Raw genomic sequence first — 27,228 nt, 5'->3', positions numbered from 1 at the left:
CGTAAGTGCCAGAAAATATATGTTAACAACTCTTGAAATGTATACAGCACCCACAGCTAGTAGAGTACTAGTTGGCAACACATGCCTGCCTGTGTAAAGCATTAAGCCCCACACATGCAACCCATGAGAAGGGTCATTAATATTGTTCCAAATAAAATATAAACTAAATAATGAATGACTCTTAGAAAAGTAGATTTTCATGCATTTACTCAAGCCCTAGGGAAGGTAGAACCCCCCAATATCCTGATGGACAATGGGACCGCCTGCCATAAGGGCGAGGGTCCCGTCCTTGGAATTAGGATGCACCCGCCACAGTGACGGGTGCATCCCGCATTTTTAACATTGTGGTGGGCAGTTCTGAAAGCACCGCCCGCCGCAATGCTAAAAAAGCATGTTGTGCGTTTCAAAGCACAACATGACAGGCACCGCGCAGTGCCTGCCATGTTGCACTTTGAAAATTCATGGTACCCCCATTTGCACCCCCCCCCCCCCGGAGTCCCAGAGGGCCCACAACGGGCCCCCGCAGGGAGTCTCCGCATGCCTTTCCGTGGCGGCAAGGCATTCCCCAAAGCCCATTCTAATATTGCTGGCGGTGTCTGATAGACACCGCCACCATATTAGACATTTTCCGCCCCGGTGGCAAGGCGACCGAGGCGGAAAAGCGGGGCCGGCAGTCTTTCCATCTGCCGCGGACCCCCCAGCCAAACTAATGTGGCGGGGGGTCATTTCTGTGTGGATGGCGGGTGGATTGCCCCGGCCAGGCCAGCAGTGGCTACCGCCAGCCTGGCGGGGGCAATTTGCCTGCCAACCTAATGGGCCCCATAATATCTGTGCTACACTGTAAAAGTGAAATCATTCCTAGATCCCCCCAGATGTGTGTTGACTTGGCCAGCGTCAGACGCTACTCTTTCATGAAGGTCACAACCATGATGAAGCTCAGCAGCATTAGGGAAGAACTTAGGCTTGCAGCTGCAATGCCCTGATTTCGTGCTTACAGTACAATAGGAGGGTGAATTGCCAACCCAAGTCAGAAAAGCAACAAATATCTATTCCAAAGCTATGAGACAGCTCATGCACGGCTGTGTACAGCACCACTAGCAATTCAGCAGACTCGGCCAGCACTGCTGTATAAGGACACCTACTTCAAAAGCCCAAGACCACTACAGCAACGTAAGACCATGCAATCCGTAACTGCCAGAAAATATATGTTAACAACTCTTGAAATGTATACAGCACCCACAGCTAGTAGAGTACTAGTTGGCAACACATGCCTGCCTGTGTAAAGCATTTAGCCACCACACATGCAACCCATGAGAAGGGTCGTTAATATTGTTCCAAATAAAATATAAACTAAATAATGAATGACTCTTAAAAAAGTAGATTTTCATGTATTTACTCAAGCCCTAGGGACTGTAGAACCACCCAATATCCTGATGGACAATGGGACCGCCTGCCATAAGGGCCGGGGTCCCGTCCTTGGAATTAAGATGCACCAGCCACAGTGGCTGTGGGCCCCTGCAGGGAGTCTCCGCATGCCTTTCCGTGGTGGCAAGGCATTCCCCAAAGCCCATCCTAATATAGCTGGCGGTGTCTGATAGACACCGCCACCATATTAGACATTTTCCGCCACGGTGGCAAGGCGACCAAAGCGGAAAAGCGGGGCCGGCAGTCTTTCCATCTGCCGCGGACCCCCCAGCCATCCTAATGTGGCGGGGGTCATTTCTGTGCGGATGGCGGGCGGATTGCCCCGGCCAGGCCGGCAGTGGCTATCGCCAGCCTGGCGGGGGCAATCTGCCCGCCAACCTAATGGGCCCCATAATATCTGTGCTACACTGTAAAAGTGAAATCATTCCTAGATCCCCCCAGATGTGTGTTGACTTGGCCAGCGTCAGACGCTACTCTTTCATGAAGGTCACAACCATGATGAAGCTCAGCAGCATTAGGGAAGAACTTAGGCTTGCAGCTGCAATGCCCTGATTTCGTGCTTACAGTACAATAGGAGGGTGAATTGCCAACCCAAGTCAGAAAAGCAACAAATATCTATTCCAAAGCTATGAGACAGCTCATGCACGGCTGTGTACAGCACCACTAGCAAATCAGCACTCTTCACGTGTACACCGGTGTTAGAAAATGTTTTGGTGGTTCTATAAATGCCCACTGCTAGTATTGCAGACTCGGCCAGCACTGCAGTATAAGGACACCTACTTCAAAAGCCCAAGACCACTACAGCAATGTAAGACCATGCAATCCGTAACTGCCAGAAAATATATGTTAACAACTCTTGAAATGTATACAGCACCCACAGCTAGTAGAGTACTAGTTGGCAACACATGCCTGCCTGTGTAAAGCATTAAGCCCCACACATGCAACCCATGAGAAGGGTCATTAATATTGTTCCAAATAAAATATAAACTAAATAATGAATGACTCTTAGAAAAGTAGATTTTCATGCATTTACTCAAGCCCTAGGGAAGGTAGAACCACCCAATATCCTGATGGACAATGGGACCGCCTGCCATAAGGGCGAGGGTCCCGTCCTTGGAATTAGGATGCACCCGCCACAGTGACGGGTGCATCCCGCATTTTTAACATTGTGGTGGGCAGTTCTGAAAGCACCGCCCACCGCAATGCTAAAAAAGCATGTTGTGCGTTTCAAAGCACAACATGACAGGCACCGCGCAGTGCCTGCCATGTTGCACTTTGAAAATTCATGGTACCCCCATTTGCACCCCCCCCCGGAGTCCCAGAGGGCCCACAACGGGCCCCCGCAGGGAGTCTCCGCATGCCTTTCCGTGGCGGCAAGGCATTCCCCAATTCCCCAAAGCCCATCCTAATATTGCTGGCGGTGTCTGATAGACACCGCCACCATATTAGACATTTTCCGCCCCGGTGGCAAGGCGACCGAGGCGGAAAAGCGGGGCCGGCAGTCTTTCCATATGCCGCGGACCCCCCAGCCATCCTAATGTGGCGGGGGGTCATTTCTGTGTGGATGGCGGGTGGATTGCCCCGGCCAGGCCAGCAGTGGCTACCGCCAGCCTGGCGGGGGCAATTTGCCTGCCAACCTAATGGGCCCCATAATATCTGTGCTACACTGTAAAAGTGAAATCATTCCTAGATCCCCCCAGATGTGTGTTGACTTGGCCAGCGTCAGACGCTACTCTTTCATGAAGGTCACAACCATGATGAAGCTCAGCAGCATTAGGGAAGAACTTAGGCTTGCAGCTGCAATGCCCTGATTTCGTGCTTACAGTACAATAGGAGGGTTAATTGCCAACCCAAGTCAGAAAAGCAACAAATATCTATTCCAAAGCTAAGGTTCAAACAGTGACTCTTTCAGTACCATGTACTAATACATTCACTAAAGTAAAACTCAACCAATTATGAATTCACCGAGTGTCTCTCCTTGTAGTACTTTAATCCTTCAGTCCGTATCCATAACGTGTGATCAGAAAAAAAAAGATTTGAATGGTTCATAACATTTCCCATTGTACCTATAGAAGAAGCGCAATAATTTCAATCATTCTTCTTTGATCATCTTTGGAGAGATAACTCTGTCTTTACCTCATGTCACTCTCATGCAGTTTTTCAAACAATGAACTAGATATATGTTCTTATTGTAACAATCTGCTAATACTTAAGCACTTATGGGGCAAATTTAGAAGCAACCTGTGCCAACAATATGTCACTTTTTGTAACATAGTTAAAGCGCAAAACACTCTTTCTTATTTACAAAGAGAGGACAAGGTACTCTATGTACCTTTTCTTCTCCATGTAAATACAACCTCATCATACACACCACTTTGCATTGAAGGGGCGTTCCATAGGTGTTGCTGTGCGTGTTTGCACAGAATTCTCATAGAACAAGGCACATCTCCAGATTTATCATAAATCATAAATCTGGACATGTGTGTGAATGCTGCACCATCCTCCAATTGGTGTAGCAAGGCACAACAAGGAGAATTATTTTAATTTATCCTCATTTTGTATACTACAATGCACAGCAAACATTGAAGGAGAAAAATGCCTTCACAGATTGTTTTTGTGCAGGAAGGTGTGTCTTCCTGCACAAAAAACAAATTCTGCATGACACAGATATCCTTGCGGCATTGTGCAAGGGTGCCTGTGTCACCACATGGCTGCAGTTTAAGCAGCAGTGCAGAGGGAAGCATAGACTTGCAACATATGTATGTACATATGTTGCATCCCTGTGCTTTGAAAGTACCACAGCACACTGCAGCTAAAGAGCTAAAAGTGTCATGCTGCAGCACTTCCTTATAGTTCTGCACTTATCCATACACCATACACTACTAATGCATTCTTTCGGTCAATTATGCACTATGCATACATTCAAACAAACGTTCATACACTATCATACAAATATAGCTCTTTCTTTAACCAGAGAAGTTAGTTCTGAAAAGAACTTCCTTTTTGTTTTATATTTTTTTTAGAGTTTTTGAACAATTTTGTGATTTTTTTGTTGTTTTTGCAAAAGAAAAAAGAACGAAAAAAACAGTGAACTTCAGGAACTAACAGCCCAGAAAAAAAAGTCTAACACTGGTGGTTCTGTTGTGCTGTACAGACTAAGTCCACAGACTGCTTTCCATAGCACAGAAGTTGGTTGCACTTGATGCAGTGTATTTTTAGATGTGCAAATTCTAAACGTATGTCCAGACGTGCTGGCGAAGAGGAATTGTCAGAAGTACTTGGCAGTGCAGGTGGAGGATTGTTTTGTAGTCTCCTGCACTCCTCCCGAGACAGATTGACAGGGTGCAGACTTTTAGTATGCTTGTACATACTAGCAGTGCTGCACGAGTACTTCTTATTGGTACTGCCTCTTGAAAGAATGCTATCACAGATTTTACAAGTGACTTTTGTTGCATTCACCTTCTTTTGTCCTTCAGGGTAGGTAAAGAACTTCGACACCACTGAGGAAGGTCTTTTTGGACGTGGAGGTTCGTCCAAAGAATGGTCCGATTCTTGTGGTGGATGTTGTCCTGAAGCCGTTGTGTCCTCAAATTGGAAAATATCGGAAAAGAAATATTCCAAAAGAAGATCTTCTCAGCTAAGAGATCTGTCTCCAAAGAAGCTCTAAGAAGAATGACTGAAATGAGTGGGGTTCTTCAATAGTTACAATGGGAAAAGTTATGAACCAATCAAATCTTTTTTTTCAGGTCACATGGGGTCCGCTAACCCTGCGCACAGGCAGCACGCACCCAACTCAACTTCGCGAAATTGCATTTAAAAGTAATATAAGTTTACTAAAAGTGAAATAATATTATTTTTCTGATTACCTCAGATAATGTCTTGCCCTAATATGTACATTAAATACATATATATATATATATATCATTTTAGACATTTAAAAATTTTGTGGGAGTCGTGCACTCACCGCGTCGAACACGTATATGACGTCATGTGGAAACGCACGAATAAAAATGTAGTAAATCAGTATGAAAAATAAATATAACAATTAATACATTTAAAAATTGTCTTTGAAAAAACCTTTGAAATTCACAGAAAAAAACATCGGTTTCAGACATGTTATAGTTAGGAATTAGCATTTAAAAAACCTTAGAAATTAATTGAAAAAAAACCATAGGTTTTAGGGGTGTTATAGTAAGCTGGACATTTCACTCATACAAAACCATTGAAACTCCTCCGTTATAGTTAGTTGTACTAACTATAACTCACACGCCCGCAATCCACTGCTGATGATGTCACATATTACATCATTCATGGCATGGTCAGTGACATCACTGATGACATCTCAAATGACATCACTGATGACATAAACCATGTGACAATATGATACACCTCATCACACACTAGTACAACCTTTCAATACTCACTATAAAATATAGAGTACCATATTTAAAACAATCACATACTAATACAACTTTCTAAAATCCCACTCACTGATTTGTAGATCTACACACACATCTAAACACTTACCTATAAATTCACATATACATGCTAAGAAAGATCAATAGAACATTATTAAAAATACTTATACACCTATATTGATATTACACACCAGCACACATCCTATTCAGTTATACAGCCATCCTTCTCACTTAATTTCTAATTTAAAACACTTGTAAAGCGCGACGTACACCTTGCGGTTTCTTGGCGCTGGGGGTTCATCAACTGAGGGAGAAAGACCAGGGAAAGGGTGAGGTAAGTTTAGGCGGGGAAAGCCTGGCAGAAGAGGAAAGTTTTCAGGTCTCTACGGAAGGAGAGGTACTGAGTTGCAGAACGAAGATTGTCTGGAAGTGAGTTCCAGAAAGTAGGGGCCAGGGTTGAGAAGTTGGACCCGCCCCACTTTTTGCGTGAGAAGCGGGGGATCTGAAGGAGGGACTTGGAGGAGGACCGGAGATCTCTAGCAGGGACATAAGGTTTATGCAAACAATTGATTATACTTACATTTACTCATCTACACACTTATACAAACAGTACTTTATTTATTCATATATATAGAAAATCACACTTAGTATGTTATAAAATCACTATTATAAGTATACTGTTTTCCATGCAGCCACTTATACAATCACTGAGTCTTATATATATTTATTTAAATACAAGAACTGTCACATACACTGCCTTTTATATTTTCTACTTTATTGGACATGTATCAGTCAGAAATATCTTTAATCATCATCTCACCCATAAAGATATTCACTCACCCAAACAACTGTTTTCACATGCAGTCTTAACGTCATATACCTACTAAGTCAACTATTTACACATCTTTGGACAGTCACACACCTCTTACACAACCACAGATACATTCACTCTCCCATACAAATAGACACTTAACTAATTAAAAACTAATATTGAGTTTCACATATGTAGTAACTGTAGGAAGGTAGATACCTGACTATGGTTACCCCCAACTTTTTTTGCCTGGTGTTTTGCTGGTTTTCCGACTTAGTTGACCTTGGGCCCTGCCAATCAGGACCCCAGGCCTACTGCTCTCTCTCTAAAATGGATTCCATGTACCTTAGGTACATTTCCAATTGGTACTGGGCCACCTTATCAGACCCTGTAACTCAGGGCATAGGTGTACCCAGGGCCTACCAGGGGCTGAAGCATGTATTATGCCACCCCTGGATGGCCATCTAAATCTGACACAACTGGCTGCACGAAAGCTGGGGCAAGGTGGTGTACTCACCCTTTGCTTTAGATATAGTATACCTATATCTAACCCTAAAAATGGACACACAGATTCCTATCAGTCACTCCTATGGCAGGCCTTGACAATCCTGAAAGCAGAGTGCTTGGAATCATGTGAAATGGTGCTCTGGCATGAGCTGAGCCCGTTTGCAGCTTGCGGAACCAAGTCCTAATAGCTGTTCCATGATAACGCATACCATATACTCTTAAGTGCATTATAATCCTCGCGGTTAAATGCTATCTTTGGTATTGCTTTATCAAAACATGTCGAGTAAGGTGTCATCCGAATTGGAATACTAACCCCTCGCCAATTCTGGCGACGGGGTTAGCATTCCACCCTTCTAGAAGGACACAACATGCATGTAACTATGAACCCCGGTTAAAGTTATACGAAGCCTCAGCTCCACAAAATGGATGCTGCCACCACAGACACGAGTCTGACCTCCTGCTGCTGGGAGTCCTTCCAGCGAGGAGAGCTTGGACAAAGGGTTTCCTGTCAGGGGCGGTGCTAGCACCATCCCAGACAGGGTTTTGTGTATCCTGGGTAGGCAGGGCTTTACAGGAAGGTGACTGAAGAGTGGCTCCCCGGTGCTCACTACGCATCTACCGGCTAGAACCAGTTCCAGGGGCGCACCAGCCCCTGGCCTGGGGAAAGTTCGGCATGGGAGAGGGGTGTAACCACCCCCCTTCCTGGTCCCACCCCTAGGGCAGGACCTAGTCGCGTACCCACCCCTTTCTTTAGGATAAAGGCAGGAGCGGGGACCCTTCCAAATTAGATCATCTTTGAATCAAGAAACTACTTTCTACGAAAGGAACTCTCGACTTCTTCTCAAGATTTCTCCCTTGTGGCTAAGGAGTAGTCACCCTGCATCTGCAGGCACCATCTAAGAACTCTGCGGTTTGCTGCACGTCCTTCCTCAGGAATCCGACCAACCAGCACGACGAGACCCGGCTTCCCTGGCACCTCTGACCTCTCCCTACCTCTACAGCTAAGCTGAGAACCGTAGGTGCGACGAGACCTCGAGGGACCGGCCATCATCAGAACTGCACGACTTCTATCCAGCACGACCGCCGAGGGATCCTCTGGTGAGTGCTTTGGGGTCCGAGAAGCCCCGACCCTGAGCAGCTCCAGCACCGAAGTCCAGCCTCCCAGCATCTCCACGATCTGCGTGGGGCCCTTCTGCTTTTTGCTGATCACCGCGTTGTTTGGCTACTAGCCCGCTGGCTTGTGGCCTTCTTAACGACGCCCGACGACATCACTGCTGCTGGTCTGGTTGCTCCAGACTGGCCCTTGCTCCCTTCCAAAAGAGGAGCACCCCGGACCCTCCTGGCCACTCCAGACGCCATTTTGAGTCCACCGCGTGGGCTTGAATTTGCCAAGACTTGTTGCCCCAATCCTGGGTCCAGCGACGTCGACAGCATCATCCATCGTGGTACAGCTCGCACCTCCATCCTGTTCGCCGACAACACCTCCTGGTCCGTGAGATCTGCAGAGCACAGCGTCGCCCACTCACCTAGTCCAGGTGACTACCATCCGGTGCCCTCCTGGTGCCACCTGACTACTGGCTAGTAGTCACGAACTTGGTCCCCTCTGCTTTCAGGTGTCATCCATCTTCGATCCAGGCTTGGATCAACTCAAACTATCTTCACTGGTCGCCTGCCAGCAACTTCTTTCTTCAGGCTCCTGGTTCGTCTACGAGGATTCCCGACGTCTTTTGAGACATATGCAGCTGCAGCCCCTGGGCTAGGTAAACTCGGCATTTTGGTGCCCCAGCATAGCCCCACTATCCAAGGGTCAGGATCCACTGTCGTTTTCGATCTACCTTATCGGGTTCGCCCGAGAACACTAACTTTGTCTTTACTAGCTCCCATAGACTTTGTCCTGCATCCCGCGTGAGAGTGCACACTCTGCACCCGAGTCCCCTAGGCCTCCTACTAGTAATCTGAAGGTTCAGTAACGTAGTCCTAGCGATTACAAAGCCTATTAGTATAGTACTTACCTGCTAGTAATTTCGCATTCCACTTTCAGAGTATATGGTTTTTCGTGCCCCTCGGGCATTTGTGTAAATTGTGCAACTTGAAGTATTTTCATAAGAGTTTTGTTGTGTGCTTAGTACCCTGTCCTCATAAAGAGTACAGGGCTGTTGTGATTCTAATAAATACACTGTTTATTTTCATAGCACTTGTGTGGTGTCCTTTCACTTGGTGTTCAAGGGGTATATGTGATGGTATAACAGCTGGCTTAACACGCCCTCTAGTGTTTAGCCCGAAGACTGCTCGTATCCACGCTACTAGGATAGCTGGTCTATAAGGTTGACTTACAACCAATCACCATAAGGGTTGTTTGGACTGATACAAAGTGCTCACTAGAATAGTGAACATTATATATCAGGCCAACTTCTCACAGTAACCAACTTATGTAGTAGTTTACACAATAAGACACAGATTGATATAGAAATTCACATATAATCACTATCCCATATATTTAGTGAGAAATTTAGACAGTTAATCACACTACTAGTAAATTCTTCATACAGGCACTAAAACTTCCACTCACTCTTCAATGCAAATTTCTATATATATAATACTTCTTTAAATATCGAACCAAAGCACATTCACTGAATGATGTCATGAGTGATGTCATCAGTGATGCCATTTGAGATGTCATCAGTGATGTCACTGACCATGTCATGAATGATATATTATGTGACATCATCAGCAGTGGATTGCGGGCGCGTGAGTTATAGTTAGTACAACTAACTATAACGGAGGAATTTCAATGGTTTTGTACGAGTGAAATGTCCAGATAACAATAACACCCCTAAAACCTATGTTTTTTCAATGAGTATGAATATAGACACAAATATATCATTATGCTGTTAAGGAGCACTGTAGATACTATAACTCCCCTTCATGCAGACTTTATAAGAGACCTGCATATGGCAAAAGAAAGTACCCACAATCCTCTGGGTGGGCCCAATTCAAGCCGATGTCTTTGGGGAAAGACAATGATCGCCCTCCACCAGGATGCCACTGTGTCCTTGAACTAAAAATCATCATTGTGCAGCGGGAGACGGCAGAACAAGCCACAGAGAAGCCAGCGGAACCTGTGATCAACCACAGCGCTGGGGAGGTAAGGGCAAAATCCTTTCACATCAATTACAGGATCCTCTGGTATATGCCATCTGAACAATTAGCATTGTTGTGTTCATGTATGGGAAACCCCAAAATTAGCTGAGTAGCAGCATTCTGCATCAGCTGAAGGTAGGAGACCAGCTTAGTATGGGATGTTAGGTAAATTGAGTTTGCATAATCCAGCCTTCACTGGGTCAAGGATTGACCAATGAGAAGGGCAGCTGTGAGGCTTTGAGTTGGGCAAAACAAATGTTGGCCACTTGGCCCTCCTGAGAGTATAATGTCAGGGTACTATGACCCTAATTTCACATATTATCTTAAGGTGCAGTTCATCTGACCACAATTCCTTATCTGAATTTATTTTTGCTAGCTTCTATCAGACATTTATTGAAAATGTGTTTAGTTTCACATGGACATATATGAATGTGTTTCTTTAAAATAAAGTAATAAAAATATTTGCTCAACAGTGCAGCTTGTTCCTGGCCTTTGTTTACATAAATTTCCCTTTTTTCACTCAGATCGCAAAGGAAAAAAAGTACCATTGTTTCCATCACATTTTGGCTAATCGTTCCTGCTATCTTCCCACCTTTCGTTTGTCAATGCACTCATTTGGTCTGCCTTCTGAAATACATGATTCAGAAAACCAATAGCAAAATTTTTTTTAAAAATCTTTTTATTGAAACATAACAGCTCCATTAAAATACAGATCAGATAGCAGTGGAAGTGCATTGGTACAGTTACATCAAACAAATATAAAAATCACTTGGCGAGATCCATGTTGGCCTACCCCCATAGCGTACCCCTTACGAAATTCAAAATTCTGTGTTTAGGCACCCGCACCCTCCCTGCCCAGACCCCCTGTTCTGTGTCCTTACTCCCCTCCCCCCCCTCCGCTTTGCGACCATTCCCTCTCGCGACTGTGGATGGGTGGTCCCTCAGACAGTAGGGTCCAGTAAATGCTCGCAGAGCAGTTTAATCAGAGGGTGAATTCCAATAAGGGCCTCACTCAACCCAGTGGTGGTCCGTCTGGGGTATTCAACCAGTCCCCCCCTGTATTGTCTCCATGCCAACCATGTCTTCTCCCATTATTAGGGCAACCCCAGCTATTATAAATAACTTTCTCTGCCCTTTGGCACCAGTCCAGGTCCCGCACCCATTCCTCCACCGTTGGTGACAGGTCACTCCCCGAGAGGCGAGCTATGTTCCTCTTGGCCACCATACTGGCAAGGGCTAGCCATATCTTGTCCCCCTTGGGCCAGGTAACGTCACTTGTCACCCCCAGAACATGCCATCGGGCCTCCAGCGGCACCTCTGCCCCAATCACTCCTTCCATAATTTCCTGCAGGTGAACCCAATACGAGCGGATTTTGAGGCAGTCCCATAGAATGTGAAAGAAGGTGCCCTCCTTCCTTGCAACCCCTTAAGCAGAATTGCAAAGCTGCAAACACCATCTTATATTGCACCGTCCGTGAGGTGTAGGACCTATGGAGGATACGCAGCTGAGCCAGTCTGAATCTAGCCCGGATCACAACCTCTCTAGGGCACTGCAAGGCCTCGTTCCAGTCATCGTCTTCCAATATGCCAAAATCCGACCCCCATTTTTCCCTCAATGGTCCCATTGTGTCCGGAAGGTTATTAACGAGCTTTTTTATAGGTAAGGGAGATAGCTTTGTCAATCATAGGATCTAGCAGTAGCCTATCCTCAAGTGGGGCATATTCAGGTAGTTGTTCCCCCTCCGTCAGATGTGCATGTATGGCGTGTTTGAGTTGCTGGTAGTGCAGGAATTCCCCATCACCCATGTGGAACTCCGTCTGTAGAGTCGCAAAATCTACCAATTTTCCCCTCTTCCATATGTCCCCCAGTGTGTGGATGCCTATCAGGCTCCACTGGCGCAGGTCTCGCAGCTGCAAAAACTCCCGAAGACCATACACAAAGGTGTATGGTCTGTAACTTTCGCCTTCCACCCCAGTGACTTTGCTGCCCGTTTCCACACCTCTACACCTCTACCACCACCGCTGTCTGGGGAGGCAGGGTCTGAATGTGTCTGGTTTTAGAGTAAAAGTAGGAGTCTTCCCCCAGGGCCATGCGCTTCACCCGATAACCGGGTTCCTCCTGCGGGGCAAACTCCCAACCATTTATATTGACCAGCTGTGTCACCCAGTAGTAGAAACAAATGTCTGGCACCGCCAACCCTCCCTCATACAGTCCCTGCTGCAGTTTTTTAAGCGCTATTCTCTGGCACCCTCCACTCCACAATAAGGAGCAATGCTCTGACTTTACTGTTTTAAATATGTGTATTGGGATCAGGAAGGGCAAGCTCTGCAGTGCATAGAGCAATTGAGGCAGGGCCATCATTTTGAATAAGACGGCATGGCCCATCAGGGAGATTGGGAGTGTCCCCCAGTGCATCACGTCGCTGTGAAGGCGTTCCAGTTGCCTCTGCACATTTAAATGGAGGAATTCGGTGTCAGATAGTGTGACCCATATTCCCAAGTACCGGAACTCTGTACGCCAGATTAGGCCCTCGCAGTCTTCCATAATTTGAGGCTGGGGCCCCGCCAGGACTTAGCGCTGGGATTTGCTCCAGTTGATGCGATATCCGGAGTATTCCCCAAATGTGCGCAGTATGGCCATCAGCCTTTGTATGGACTCAGGCGGTCTCTGGGCATACAGCAAAATATCGTCGGCATATAACGATATGCGTTCCTCCCATCCACACCCCAGGGTCCGTTCGAATGCAATGCACCAGTGGTTCCAGCGCTAGGGCAAAGAGAGTTGGGGAAAGGGGGCGGCCCTGCCTCGTGCCGTGCCCCAGTTGGAATTCCCGTGACATAGCCCCATTGACACGGACTCTCGCCAGTGGCTCTGTGTAGAGGAGCTTCACCCATGATCAGAAGTTATCACCAAATCAGAGCTTCTCCAAAACTGCATATAGGTAACCCCATTCAATGCTATCAAAAGCCATACAGGCATCAAGAGATAGCAGTGCAGCCGGCACTCCCGGCCGCTTCGTTACTGCTTGCAGGACCCCAAACAGGCGTCGCAGGTTGAGTCGCGTGCTTCTATGGGGCATAAAGCCTGAGTGGTCCGGATGCACCAGTGCTTGTACCACCGTACCCAGGCACGTGGCCAGGATCTTCCCAAAGACCTTTGTCTCATAGTTGAGGAGGGAGATAGGTTTGTAGAAGCTGCATTCCCCCTGCGGCCTACCTGCCTTATGGATCATTGCCAGCTGTAAATCCCTCTGCAGCTGTCCAGTCTCTCGCGCCTCGTGGAACATATTGCACAAGTGTGGTGCCGTGCGACTTGCCACGCACCCAAACGCTTCTGCCGGGAACCCGTTGGGTCCCGGAGCCTTACCCGTCTGCAGGTCCCCCATGGCCTCCTCCACTTCTTTGACCGTGGTATCTGCTTCCAGAATATCCCTGTCAGCAGACTCCAGTAAGGGTAGCCGCAAGGGGCTAGGAATTCACGACACTCCCGCTCCTCCCTAGTTGTTTGAGAGCGGTAGACCTCCTCATAGTAGCGTGCAAATTCCTCCACAATCGCCACACTAGTGGTGCTCACCGACCCGTACGGTCGCTCTATTCCCGGTACCCAACTGCGTTCCCGATCTCTCTTTTCCAGCCAGGCGATCATTTTATTTGCCTTGTCTCCCAAGTCATACACCCGCTGCTGGGTGGCAAGTGCATGTGATTGTGCCTGTTTCGTAAGAACGTCCCTTAACTCCTTGCTTAGGAGGCGTACTTTATGCTGCCTGTCCTGCTCCTGTTCCTGGGTAAGCCCCGTCCTATCCTCCAGAGCATGAAGCTCCAATTCTAGTTGTGCATGTTTTTCTCTGCGCCGTCTCCCAACCTCGATGATTCAGAAAAGGGGGGTGGTGATGAACAGAGTGTCTGAATTAAGCAGACCACTCTTACCCAGTCCAAAGATCAGGGCTTGATCCATCACCGTTTTTTAGCTCACTGCACCATCCCAGCTCAGAACCTGGCTACATGCAAATTAGTCTGTTTCAGTCCCAGTGCATGATGGGAACAGGGCAAACCAAACTACCAAGCCAATTCTTATACTGGGAAGGAAAAAAGCTACCGGGGACCGGTTTCTGGCATTTCAGCCGTTGTCGGCCCGGCTTGCTTGAATCCTGATGGTGCAATGAGCAAGGGACTCACATCTGAGTATACCCTTCCATGCTTATTGTGGACAAAATTATCCAGAAAAGGGGGGTGGTGATGAACAGAGTGTCTGAATTAAGCAGACCACTCTTACCCAGTTCAAAGATCAGGGCTTGATCCATCACCGTTTTTTAGCTCACTGCACCATCCCAGCTCAGAACCTGGCTACATGCAAATTAGTCTGTTCCTGTCCCAGTGCATGATGGGAACAGGGCAAACCAAACTACCAAGCCAATTCTTATACTGGGAAGGAAACAAGCTACCGGGGACCAGTTTCTGGCATTTCAGCCGTCGTCGGCCCGGCTTGCTTGAATCCTGATGGTGCAATGAGCAAGGGACTCACATCTGAGTATACCCTTCCACGCTTATGGTGGACAAAATGATTCAGAAAAGGGGGGTGGTGATGAACAGAGTGTCTGAATTAAGCAGACCACTCTTACCCAGATCAAAGATCAGGGCTTCATCCATCACCGTTTTTTAGCTCACTGCACCATCCCAGCTCAGAACCTGGCTACATGCAAATTAGTCTGTTCCTGTCCCAGTGCATGATGGGAACAGGGCAAACCAAACTACCAAGCCAATTCTTATACTGGGAAGGAAACAAGCTACTGGGGACCGGTTTCTGGCATTTCAGCCATCGTCGGCCCGGCTTGCTTGAATCCTGATGGTGCAATGAGCAAGGGACCAGTGCTTGTACCACCGCACCCAGGGACGTGGCCAGGATCTTCCCAAAGACCTTCGTCTCATAGTTGAGGAGGGAGATAGGTTTGTAGAAGCTGCATCCCCCCTGCGGCTTACCGGCCTTATGGATCATTGCAAGCTGTAAATCCCTCTCTAGCTGTCCAGTCTCTCGCGCCTCTTGGAACATATTGCACATGTGTGGTGCCGTGCGACTTGCCACGCACCCAAACGCTTCTGCCAGGAACCCGTTGGGTCCCGGAGCCTTACCCGTCTGCAGGTCCCCCATGGCCTCCTCCACTTCTTTGACCGTGGTATCTGCTTCCAGAATATCCCTGTCAGCAGACTCCAGTAGGGGTAGCCGCAAGGGGCTAGGAATTCACGACACTCCCGCTCCTCCCTAGTCGTTTGAGAGCGGTAGACCTCCTCATAGTAGCGTGCGAATTCCTCCACAATCGCCACACTAGTGGTGCTCACTGACTCGTACGGTCGCTCTATTCCCGGTACTCAACTGCGTTCCCGATCTCTCTTTTCCAGCCAGGCGATCATTTTATTTACCTTGTCTCCCAAGTCATACACCCGCTGCTGGGTGGCAAGTGCATGTGATTTTGCCTGTTCCGTCAGAATGTCCCTTAACTCCTTGCTTAGGAGGCGTACTTTATGCTGCCTGTCCTGCTCCTGTTCCTGGGTAAGCCCCATCCTAGCCTCCGGAGCATGAAGCTCCAATTCTAGTTTTGCCACTTGTGCATGTTTTTCTCTGCGCCGTCTCCCAACCTCGGCCTGCACAAAATCCCTGGTCACTGTCTTGTACACTTCCCAGACTACCCCGGGGGAGCTTACGGATCCCACATTGTCCTCAAAGTAATGATCCACCCTCTCCCGGAACCTCTCCTGAAACTCTGTTTCCATAAATAAAAAGGTATCAAGCAGAGGGGGGACACTCCAATCTCGCCTGGGACCCACCATCTGAACCCCCACAGTTGAATGGTCAGATATCCCTCTAGCTTTATGATGTCCGTCCCTGAAGAGGCTCATGCAGTCTGTCTGTGTGAATATGTAATCAATCCTAGAAGACGAGCCATGGGCCACAGAGACATGTATGTATTGTTTAGCCTGCGAGTTATGTGTCCTCCAGAGATCCACCTGACCCAGCGCTTGTGCAAAGTCCCTTAGGTGGGTCGCCCCTCCTCTACCCAGTTGAGGCGGCAGCCGGTCCAATTCCCTAGCCATCACGTTGTTCATATCCCCCCCCAGGATCAGTGTCCCCGTGGGCATTTCCAACAGCTACTTTCCAATATCGGGGAGAGTAGTTGTGTGGAGCTTTGGAGGAATGTAAAGGGAACATGGGTTCAGAGTTCGGCCCTCCCATTGTGCAGACACCGCCGCATAGCGACCCAGGGGATCCAACCAACACCGCCCCAGTACCAGTGGCAGGGAGTTTTTGACAAGGATTCCTACTCCCCTGGAGCCCGTAGTAAAGCCTGAGTGGGCATGTAAGGTGTAACCAAATCTGTTTAGGGCCTTGTAGTGGTTCCCTAACAGATGCATCTCCTTTAGGAGTACGACATCAGGGGTGTAACTGCGAAGGTATTAAAGCACCACAGTGTGTTTGATTTTGTTTTGAAGGCCATTCACATTCCAGGATACTATATCAATGTGTTGCGACCATGTCGTGTGTAGCCCAGCCATCAGTCCCGCCAATTATAATGGTTAGTAACCAAATCTCCCTTCCACCCCCCATCTGCCAGCTGATTGTGTCAATGGAGTCAGAGCAACTATATAATAGAGAAACAAACAATAAGAACTAGAAAAAAAACATGCCCCCCCTCATCCACCCCCCACCCTGCTACCCTGCTACTCCGGCCAACCGGGCCAGACATCCCCAACAAGCAGAGCGCCTGTAGCCCGTAAAACAAAAAACTCAGGGGCAAGTGGTGCAACCAAGTTCAGCATCCGGGGCTCCCGTCCGCCCCCCCTTACAGTTCATCATCCACTCAACCGGTTGCCGGTTGGAGTACTTCCAGGAGACTCAACCCGGGCTCACTGCCCACACGGTATAAAAGTAACAGCAAATAATGTTCGGGGCTTTCAAGTCTGTCCCTCGCATGTCCCCCATACATTCTGAGACCCCCCATCCCTCAATGGCCCTGTAGAACCAGTATCAATAGCCCCCATATACATTACGTGTCCACGATTTCTGGGCAGTCCAAACCAATGTGGTCCTTCATGTCACCCCAGGTCCGGAGACAGCGAAAGGCTGCGGATCCTCCTCCCGTTCTCTGGGCGCGGACTCTCCTGGCGTTGTCGTGCAACCCCCACTGATCCCACAGATGAGGCCGGAGACTGGGGCGCCGTGCTTCACCAACGCCCCCCACGCTCCGGGCCCCTCCGCTGCTGGCCACGCTCTTCAAGCCAGGCATGCACCTCCTCCGGGGTGGTGAAGAAAAAGGATTTCCCTTCCGCCTTGAGCCGCACCAGAAAGAACATCATGTACTTAACTCTGCGTTCTCGGAGTTCTCTCTTGACGGCATCAAACGAACGGCGCTCCTGCTGGACCTTAAGTGTGAAGTCTGGGAAGAGGCGTATCGTGGCGTTGTCCACACGAATGCCCCCATGTTGTCGGGCTGCCTGTAGGATTGCATCCCTGTCTCTGTAATTGAGAATCCGCACGATGATGGTGAGCGGTGGGGCCCCCGGGCGTGGTGGTGGGATCGGTGCCCTATGCGCCCGCTCTACGACAAAGAATTTAGACAGTCTTTTGGGTTGCTGGCGGTTTAAAATGAGATCTTCCACTAACAGTTCCATGCTAGCCCCTTCCATTTTTTCCCGCACTCCCACCGCCCGCAGGTTGTTTCTTCGGGCCCTCCCTTCCTGGTCCTCCAGCCGCACCGCCATCTGTCTCTGTTGGTGGTGAGCTGTTGGACCTGTTGTTGTAACTGCTTGGTAGCCCCATGTAGTTCCGTAATGGCGGCAGCATTCTGTGTGGCTTTCTCGGACGTCTTGTTCAAGTCCGCCCGTTGAAGCGTCATTTCGATAGACATTTTATCTATTTTGGACTCAAGAGTGATGCCTAAAGATTGTATGGCCTGCATTATGGAGGACAGGGTTGGCTCACGGGGCTCCTCCGAGGTCCCGCAGTGGGATCCGGCAACCCCTCCTTGTTCTCCGTGTAGTTGTCCATAGTGTTAGATTGGGTCTTGTTTCTCATGGCAGTGCGTGATATATGGTGCCCGCCACTGGGCCCTTCCGCCTCCTTCCGCACCTCACCGCGCCCGGGAGAGACAGGGGTGGCCCTCGCAGACCAGGATTATCCCACTGATGCCAGCCAGCCGTTTGTCAGTCGTTAGGGCCGCCTGCCGGGGGTCTCTGACCTCACCCACCGGTCTGCTGTCCGTTGTCGCCCCCGGCATCGGTACTGTGGTCACCAAGGGCCTCTGCTGCTGCTACCTCCACGAATTAGTGCGTCCCTGCTGCCACCATATCCTGGGGCCGCCTAGCAAGGATTTTTGAGGCCTCTCCGCTGCCTTGTTCCGCCACGTGGTAGGGGCGCCGCCACACCGGCCTATCCTCTCTGCATACTCTCCCTGGGCGGGCAAGTCCACTCACCGCGGCACCGGAGAGGGCAGCACATCACACCGGCACACACCAGGGGGGTGGGAGGGTGCTCCAACCGCTGTGTCCCCCTCACTGGGGATCGCTGCTACTTCGCAACCCCCCCCCTGTGTCTTGCGCCACTCAGCCGCCCACCTGCGCTTTCTAGGCGGCCAGCTCTCTGCTCGAGGCCGGTGCTTCACTGGTGGACCTCCACCGCTTAGGCTGCAACAGGCCCGCACTCGCCGATCCCCTGTACTCGGCTTCCCGGGGTCGGATCCGGATGAAAAACACACCATTGGGCGTCGGAGGATGTCAGCTCTCCAATCCTCGTGTGCAATGTCGTGGATTTACAGGATCAGTGACGGATGTGTCGGGGTCTTCAGGTATGCAGCCGGAGCGCCTCAGGATTATGCGGCCATCTTGGTCGCTGCCAAGCCACGCCCCCCCCAATAGCAAAATCTTTGATCACTTCGATAGATTTTTCTCCTTTGATGTCTTAACTTTTCTAGAATAACGTTTTTTTCCAGTAATAACGGCTTAATTTATGTTTGCAATTGTGCTGCTTAATCTATTCAAATATGCCTCATTTGATAGCCTTCATAACACTCCTTTCATGCGTTGAATAATCTCTGCAAATATCACTGGTTTTGTGATCTTCTGGAAATTCACTTGTGGAGGATGCAAATATATGCAAATACATGCGAGCACGAATATTGATCAACGGAGTTTACGAATGACTTTAACAGTGACAGTCTACCTCCAACATCTGTGTTATTTCCTAGTGCTCCATGCTTTCCACATTTTTCGTTAAAGTGATCTGTAAATGTACCTATTGGGTTGTAAGCAAATAATCTATCCATCTTCACTTACCGAATAAAAAAAAATCATCAATTACAGATAACTGTAGACTCAAGGGTAGTTACAGAGAGCACACGTCAAATTCTACAATGAGTATACTGGCTACTATGATGGACTAATAGGGCCCACAATAAGTTACTGATTGTGAAATCCACTGCCTCCTATTGCAATTCCAGTTATTAGGATTATTTTCCCTGATGTACGTTGCTCCCCTTCTGTTGTTTCATCCATGCTTAGCTTACATATTTTTAACAGTAAGCCATTTCAAAATAGCCTTGTTAGCCTGTATCATGCAATTCATTCTGGCTGTGGCGATATTGTGTCAAGTGCGTATAGCAAGTCCTTCATAACAGTTATTCATTTTGAAAAACGTCCTCTACTCTGTGATCAGATCATATCTGCTGCATATACATTTCCTCTGGGAGTATCCCCTCCTGTCCGTCATTAATCCATTACTCTATTGTGAGTGAATCGGTGCTCATCTATTCTACCCTTGTCAGCAACAAGTTAAAAGTTGTAGCTCATTTTCAATGAACAGCTTTTGTTCCAAAGGGCCTTTGGTTCCAATATGGCTCCCAGCCCTATGTCATGGACGTACATATTCATAAGTCTTTCCCAGTATACATCAAACATTTCGGACATGGCCATATTTAAATGTTTTGGCCCAGAAATCTCATATTTTGGGCATGTTTTGGATATGTTGCCTTTACATACATCCTGTGCATTGTATTCTATTAAGCAACACCTGGGATTGCTGGGCAATTACTTAAAACATACCAGGACTCAATTCCAATCTTTTTCTGTGAGCACCAACCTGCAAACTCTGTTAATTTGCTGTTTACCTTTTATATTGGGTGCCCTGGAAAGTGTTGTGAATGCCCTTGGACAACTGCAGATCCATCATTGCTTTCATCAAATTGAATGTGTGGTGCCAATGGCGACAGAATGTAGGATGTTACAACGCATACATTTACAACGCATACACTTGCAACGCAGTTTTTACACCACAACATCCACTACAACTCATTGCATTACATTGCATGGCACTATATCGCATTTTAAAAAACTACCTTTACAAAGCATTCCATTACATCGCATACTACCTTTACAATGCATACCATTACAATGCATTTAAGGTAGGTATTGGATAGTATAGGTGGAACATGTACTATACTAACTCCAGGAGGTGCAACAGTAGGGTAAGTGTTGGATAGAGTGTGGGTAAAAATTAATATTCTAACTCCGGGGGGAGGGGCAACAGTAGGGTAAGTGTTGGATAATGTAGCGGTTAAAAATTAATACTCTAACTCCAATGGTATGCATTGTAATGGTATGCGTTGTAAGGCCTGTGTTGTAGTGACATGCGATGTAGTGTCAAACGTTGTAATGGTATGTGTTGTAATGCCTGCGTTGTAGTGTCATTCGTTGTAAATGATGTTGCCATGTAATGCCTGTATTGTAAGTGTAGTGCAATGTAATGGTTGCGTTGTAAAGGCTGTTTCCCATGGGGATGTGCATAAGGCGTCTCTTGCAGCTATTGAGACACCACTAAAATGCAGAATCTGACCTGAACTAACATGAAATGCCGTTATAGCTCCTTCAAATGTCATGCACCTGTTGTTGCAAAATGTATTTATGCAACTACCTGTCTTCTACCTGGACATATTCATGCCCCCATCTGCCTATTGAAAATGTGGTACTGCCAATAGTCTAGCCTGCAAAGTGTAAGGCATCCCTATGGTGTATATTTTTATTAGATGTGTTTTACGAACTGCATCAGGATGGGACAGTAACCATCTCTTGATTACCTTCCAGATAGTTGCTTTGGAATGTCTCCTCTTTAATGATCAGTGACATTTACATTCTGCCCATTGTGGATCTCGCCAGAGCAGGCATCCTCCATTTCTATATCTACGAGATGCAGCAAGTCAACAGTATTACAAATTCTTTCTCTGGACTATCCAAATAACTAAATGCATGGGGGGGAAACTGCTGAAATTAAATTGGTTCAATGGCAAAAGTTATACATTTATTCTAATAGAACCCACTAGCAAGTTCAAATAAAAGTGCGTAGACTGATTTTAAAAAGCTATCTAAAGGTTAGGCCACAGCACATATTGAGTTGTAATTATCTCTTTGATTGTGAATAAAGTGTAGGTGTTTGTACTTCTGAGATGTGGTTGAACTGGTTTACATGTATTTGGTCTTCTCGTTGGCACAGATTAGCTGTAAATATGACCGAATTCATGAAATGTGTTATTAAGTCTAAAAGCAACAGTTCATGTGTTCTCTCCTTAAATGGATCGGGTAGATAAACCTATTAACAGATTGCTTGCTGTTCCAGGTAATCCAATCTCTACTTCACTTGCTTGTTGTTTCTTGCAGGAAAACATCTTGCCTGGTACTGTCAACACTTCTTCATTTGTGGTGACTTGAACTGGTTTACATGGAGAAGGTCCTATTATAAAATCCCTCATGCGAGCTAAACTGCGATGGAAATATTGCTTTAACATATTTCCAATTTTTGCAGTGGCTGCTAAAGTATGTTTATCATATTCTTCCATGCAGCAAAAAGCTTTTGCATCTCATCCCCCAAAGTCTACACTAGCTATGTGAACACGTCAAGAAAAAATCCCTGATCTTCCTACCCATCAGTGGAAGGATAAATCCACCCTACCTACAAAATAACATTTTCTCTACACCTCTTGTATACAGCTTGGATGCGCCATTCTACAAAAGAATAATACTCCATTATCCTGGTTTGGTGCCTATGGTTCTCAGTGGTGGCTCTTAGGCATTTAACTGTCAAATCCTTTGGCGTGGAAGCTGCCTTCTTTTAGAAACCTTGGGGCTTATTATCAGCAAATAGCGGTATTTATCGCTAAGTAGGCTTAGCGGCATTTTTTTAAAAAAATTATCGCCGCACATCACCGGATTTTATCGCTGAGATAACGTGCTATTAGCAATGATTATCTCAAAAGCTGAGAATGCAGCAATATTCACGCATTATCGCTAACAGGGTCTTAGCCATTATAGCCACATCCCGTTGGATATAATGGTCTGAGCAGGGGTTCGTTTTTGGAGATATTCGCGCTTAGCGCAAATATTTCCATCGCTACGCCTGTGTTGGTAATAGGCGATAGCGATGTTAGCGACTGCTTTCAGTCGCTAACAGGTTGGGTACGCCCTTATCGATAAATATCGCTGACATGCAAAGCGGGCCTCAAACCGCTCGCTATCGCCTACAAGCTGTCGCTAACTTCTGTTAGCAACAGTTTGCTAATAGGGCAATAGAATTATTGCCGCTTAACGGCCGCTAAAGCGGCGATAATTTCCTATCGCCCCCTTTGATAATATGCCCGCTTGAGCGCTTGCTTTCACCACTAACATATATACTGGAGGTAAGATAATAGCTCACATTTTTCGAAAGGAATTATTTCCATAAGGAAGTTTATTTTTATGGCTCCAGTGCCTTGAGACATTGTGTCAAATGCGTTCAATGTATCTAATACAGAACTATTGCAAGGAAATAAAGTTGAGGGAATAGAACTAATGAGGACCAATCAGAACACATCTGTGGCAACTTAGAGTAGTTTATCACAATGTTAGAGTGGCCTTTGGTTGCATTTCGACTGCAAAAAAAGATGGAGGATGGAGAAATCATGTTAATAAATGAAGCACTTTAAAAACTTTGTAAAGATAACAGTTCATCCAGACAAAAGGGCATTATTTATTACTTACTATGCACATGAAAGCATTTCAGGAAAGATTGGAAGGTATTGCAACCCGACAAAAAAGCCCAGCATGACCAGTATTATGATGAACAGCCAAAACGAACTGTGAAAACAAATATCAAAACAACACATATCACAACGTTGAATTCTTATAGCCTGCCGTATTTCAAACACGCTGCCAACGCAGAAATAAATAACACGAAAGTCTTCTTCCTCTATAAACATATTATGTCTCACTTCAACGTTTTACAATTCATGTAAACTGGAAAATGATAATCAAAATTGTGAAGAATTGTACATAACTGATGGCAGCTTCTGTCGTCCGTGTCACTTGTAATGAAACCGCCTTCATCAACAGGTATGTAATAAGTATAACTGGTCTCTCGATGGCATTTCCATCCACTCTTATTTGCAAATGTTGACTTCCTGATGTCAAATAAATAAAAGTACTCTGCGCAGGGTCTTTGAGTGAAAACTAAACTAAATGGAGAGCAGCGCAGGCGAGTTCCAGTCACTGAGGGAACTGGGCCTGCAGGTCCACAACCAGAGAGGGTCTATCTTCATGAAGCACCTTTTCAATTAAATTAAATTCAAACATGCGTTTATTAAGACCGTAGTCATTAAAACAACCAAAGTAAAATACGTTATACCCAAGATTATATTTTTAATCTCTTAACAAAAACAACCTATGTATTAGCCTTTTTAATCACTAATAAAAAAGTTCTATTGTAAAAATATCTAACATGTGCATTGAGAGTGAAAATGTTGTTGCTTCCCATAGATTTTAGAGTAAGTAAAGTTTTATTATTCAGTTAATAAAAACAATGTCAATAAAATACAGTTAAGATCAATACAATTATTAAAACCAACAGTGCTTGTAATTATCCTACAACACTATGAGGGCAGATCTAGAAGCCCCTTGCGCCTCTTTTACTCCGCCGTTGCGTCACTTTTGTGATGCAGCGGTGGTGATAAAGATGCGCCATGGTGCAGGGTATTTACAACGTGTCGCATCTGGGAGATGTGTCACGTTGTAAAGCCCTGCGCCATAAGCAGGCGTTCCGGCGCAGGGGGACGTTCCTGCCCAGGAACGCCTCCTAAAAGTGGCTGAGTGAAGTCTACAAGATTTCACTCAGTCACTTTTAGGCCAATGCTGCCTCAAAACCCTGCACCTGCTTGAAGCATGCGTAAGGATTGGCACAGCATTGGACAGATAGGGCCCCGAGAGAATTGCTGGAGCTGCGTCGTGGTTGCAACATAACTCCAGCAATGCGCCGCATTTACGGCACACATGCGTCACACATCTGTGCCATTTTTGCCCCATTGTAAATGCGGCGCACCATGGTTGGCAGAAGCATGGCGCACAATAACTGGTGCATCCCTGGGGATGCGCCAGTTATTGTAAATCTGCCCCTATATACTCAAATAATTCAAAGCACTGCAGTAATCATTTTTTGTGCGAATCGACCAACTCATACTCCCTTAATTACTGCTTACTATTGTGCAAATATGCTTACTCTTCATAAAACAGATTCTGCTTTTGTGGAACTTCAATTGAGATCCTCAAAATGTTTAAAGTCATCAGTACTTATACTTTAGTACAAAACAATTTACTCATACTATGTACTGCTGTGAACATTTTTTGTGCATATCGACCAACTAATATACCCTTCATTTTACTCACAGTTGTTCAAATATGCTTATTCGTTTCATGTACCAGGTTTCGTTTTTGTGCAAATTGCATTTAAAACTAATAGTGTCCAGTCACTCAAAGTAGCGTTAATTTAGACTGTAAGTAGAAATTAGACCTGTCTTTAAACAACCTAAAATCATGATATTTTTATAAATAATCTAAAATCATCACAATATCATGAACATTTACCATTAAGCTACATATCCTGTAAGAAAAAAAAGAAGAGAGCAGATTTCCATACACTGAATTACATAATTGCACAATTACTCGATATATTCAATATTCACACCCATATGTGAAATAATTGTGTACTTATTAAAAATATTTATAAGAATTCCTATTAAGAAATATCAAAAAATTGTTATCTAAACATTTTGCATCATTTAAAGCTGTTTAAATCCCAATTCCTTCAAAACTTACAATCTTCAAATTCATTTTTCCATAAAAGACCTTTTTACGGCATTCATATATTTCCCAGTTGCTATTGCGATGCCCAGGGTAGGCATATCTGCAAGAAGATCTACTGCGTGTCCCCGGGATACAGTACCATATTTTAAAAACGATGGGACATAAAAACAATTTCCGCATTTTACTTTTGTGCAATCCACTAATATGTGCAGGATGTCACATTTTGTACCTATCATACACGTAGAATTGCCATCAGATTGCATCATTTCTGTTTTTATTCTCTCATTTATCATCCAAGGGTTGATACCGATTCTCAATCTTAATACTTCGCATCAGAGCCAACGATTAAGTAATGTATCCAGGTATGGATACCAGGCTTCATTCGCCCAACTATTCATCATAAATTGTACCGATTTCCTCTTTTTCAGATACTCCCCATCCTCCCTTCTAGACAGTTCCTTCCCTAGGGATCAGAGTTTACACTTAGTGGCATTTACTTGTAATGTATATTGACATATTCTCGCCTTCAGGTTCCACATACAGAATACAGTTTCTTTTTGGTCTCTTTGGCCCCTTTTTAATCACTATACTGCATCACATTTTTAGACCATTGCGAGACCATCTGGGGCCGTATTACCGATGACTGCACCAGCGGTATTTGTTGCTGTGGGACATAGTATGAGCCCAATGGCATTATATACGATCGGTCTGTAATGCTGGCGTGATGTTGGCGCAGACTTTGAACTCTGTGTTTGTGTGTGTCTGTGCACAGATTGTATTAGCGCACAGACACAAGCGCACATAAAAACAGACATACTCTGGCACACAGCGACAATTAGCGCTGGTGCAGGCATCGGTAATACGGCCCCTGGTCTGTTCCCGGTCCCAATCTTTTCAAAAACCTTAGCAGGACAACTTGAGCCTGTACATTCCATGATGTCATCCCTAGCTCAAATCTGATTGCCTGGATCATAGATGAGCCTGGCAGCGACATTAGGGATTTATGCACTCCCTTGCTCAAAATCCCAACAGCATTTACCACTTAGGTAGAGTACTTGTGCCCCGTAAAGTAGATGAGGGGGTATCATTGCACCGTAGGCCTATATCAGCAATCTATTGGACATGTTTGTATAGACCTGATTACATATTTTCAGCCCACATACCGATGTAAGGGCCTTTGCTTTCAGCGCCTCTAAATACGTATGCCGCTTTAGGGTCCTGTTAAACCAGATGCTGAGGTATTTGTACTTATTCACGATTTCTAGTGTTAATGGGCCCTAATACCAATTGCACTTAGGATCTCTTGTTCCAAAGCATAATGTTTTAGATTTATCAAAATTTACAATTAAAAGCTTTACCACTCAGTGTTCTCTAAATGCATTTAACTTCCTTTGTTGGCCCAGCTCTGTCTGGTCAAGAATTACTAGATCATCTTCATACAATAAACATGATAGCTGTTTCCCGATCAATTTTGGGCTTGCACTTCTATCTACCTCCAGCACAGATCGGTTAGGAATATGGCAAAGAGTAGAGGGGTCAGCATGCAGCCCTGTTTTAGACCAATATTGATTGCTCTGTTTGATGTCGAAGTCCCCCACGTATCCTCAATGATCTTCGCCAAATTCCCTCTATGTAACTCCTGCATTATGACCAGAAGTCCGATGTACTAGGTCAAACATTACCCGAAAGTCTACAAAACAGCAATACAGCTTACATCTTTTCTCAATTGACTCCCGCATAGCCACCCATATGTCAAAACAGTGGTCAATCATGGAGTGGTCT

The 27,228-nt window shown here is 46.0% G+C and overlaps 1 protein-coding gene across 2 annotated transcripts in view; it reads right to left on the bottom strand.

The window, feature by feature from the left end:
• LOC147708819 (MFS-type transporter SLC18B1-like) overlaps window positions 1–27,228 on the bottom strand; it is an 886,944-nt gene that overhangs the window by 246,056 nt on the left and 613,660 nt on the right. For both annotated transcript variants that reach the window (XM_086925398.1, XM_086925399.1), the window contains exon 10: window positions 23,353–23,448. In XM_086925398.1, coding sequence (XP_086781524.1) covers window positions 23,353–23,448 — 96 coding nt within the window. The remainder of the gene's footprint in view (window positions 1–23,352; window positions 23,449–27,228) is intronic.

Source organism: Lissotriton vulgaris, chromosome 6, assembly GCF_964263255.1.
Source record: "Lissotriton vulgaris chromosome 6, aLisVul1.2, whole genome shotgun sequence".
NCBI lineage: Eukaryota > Metazoa > Chordata > Amphibia > Caudata > Salamandridae > Lissotriton > Lissotriton vulgaris.
This window is presented reverse-complemented; position numbering and strand designations above follow the sequence as displayed.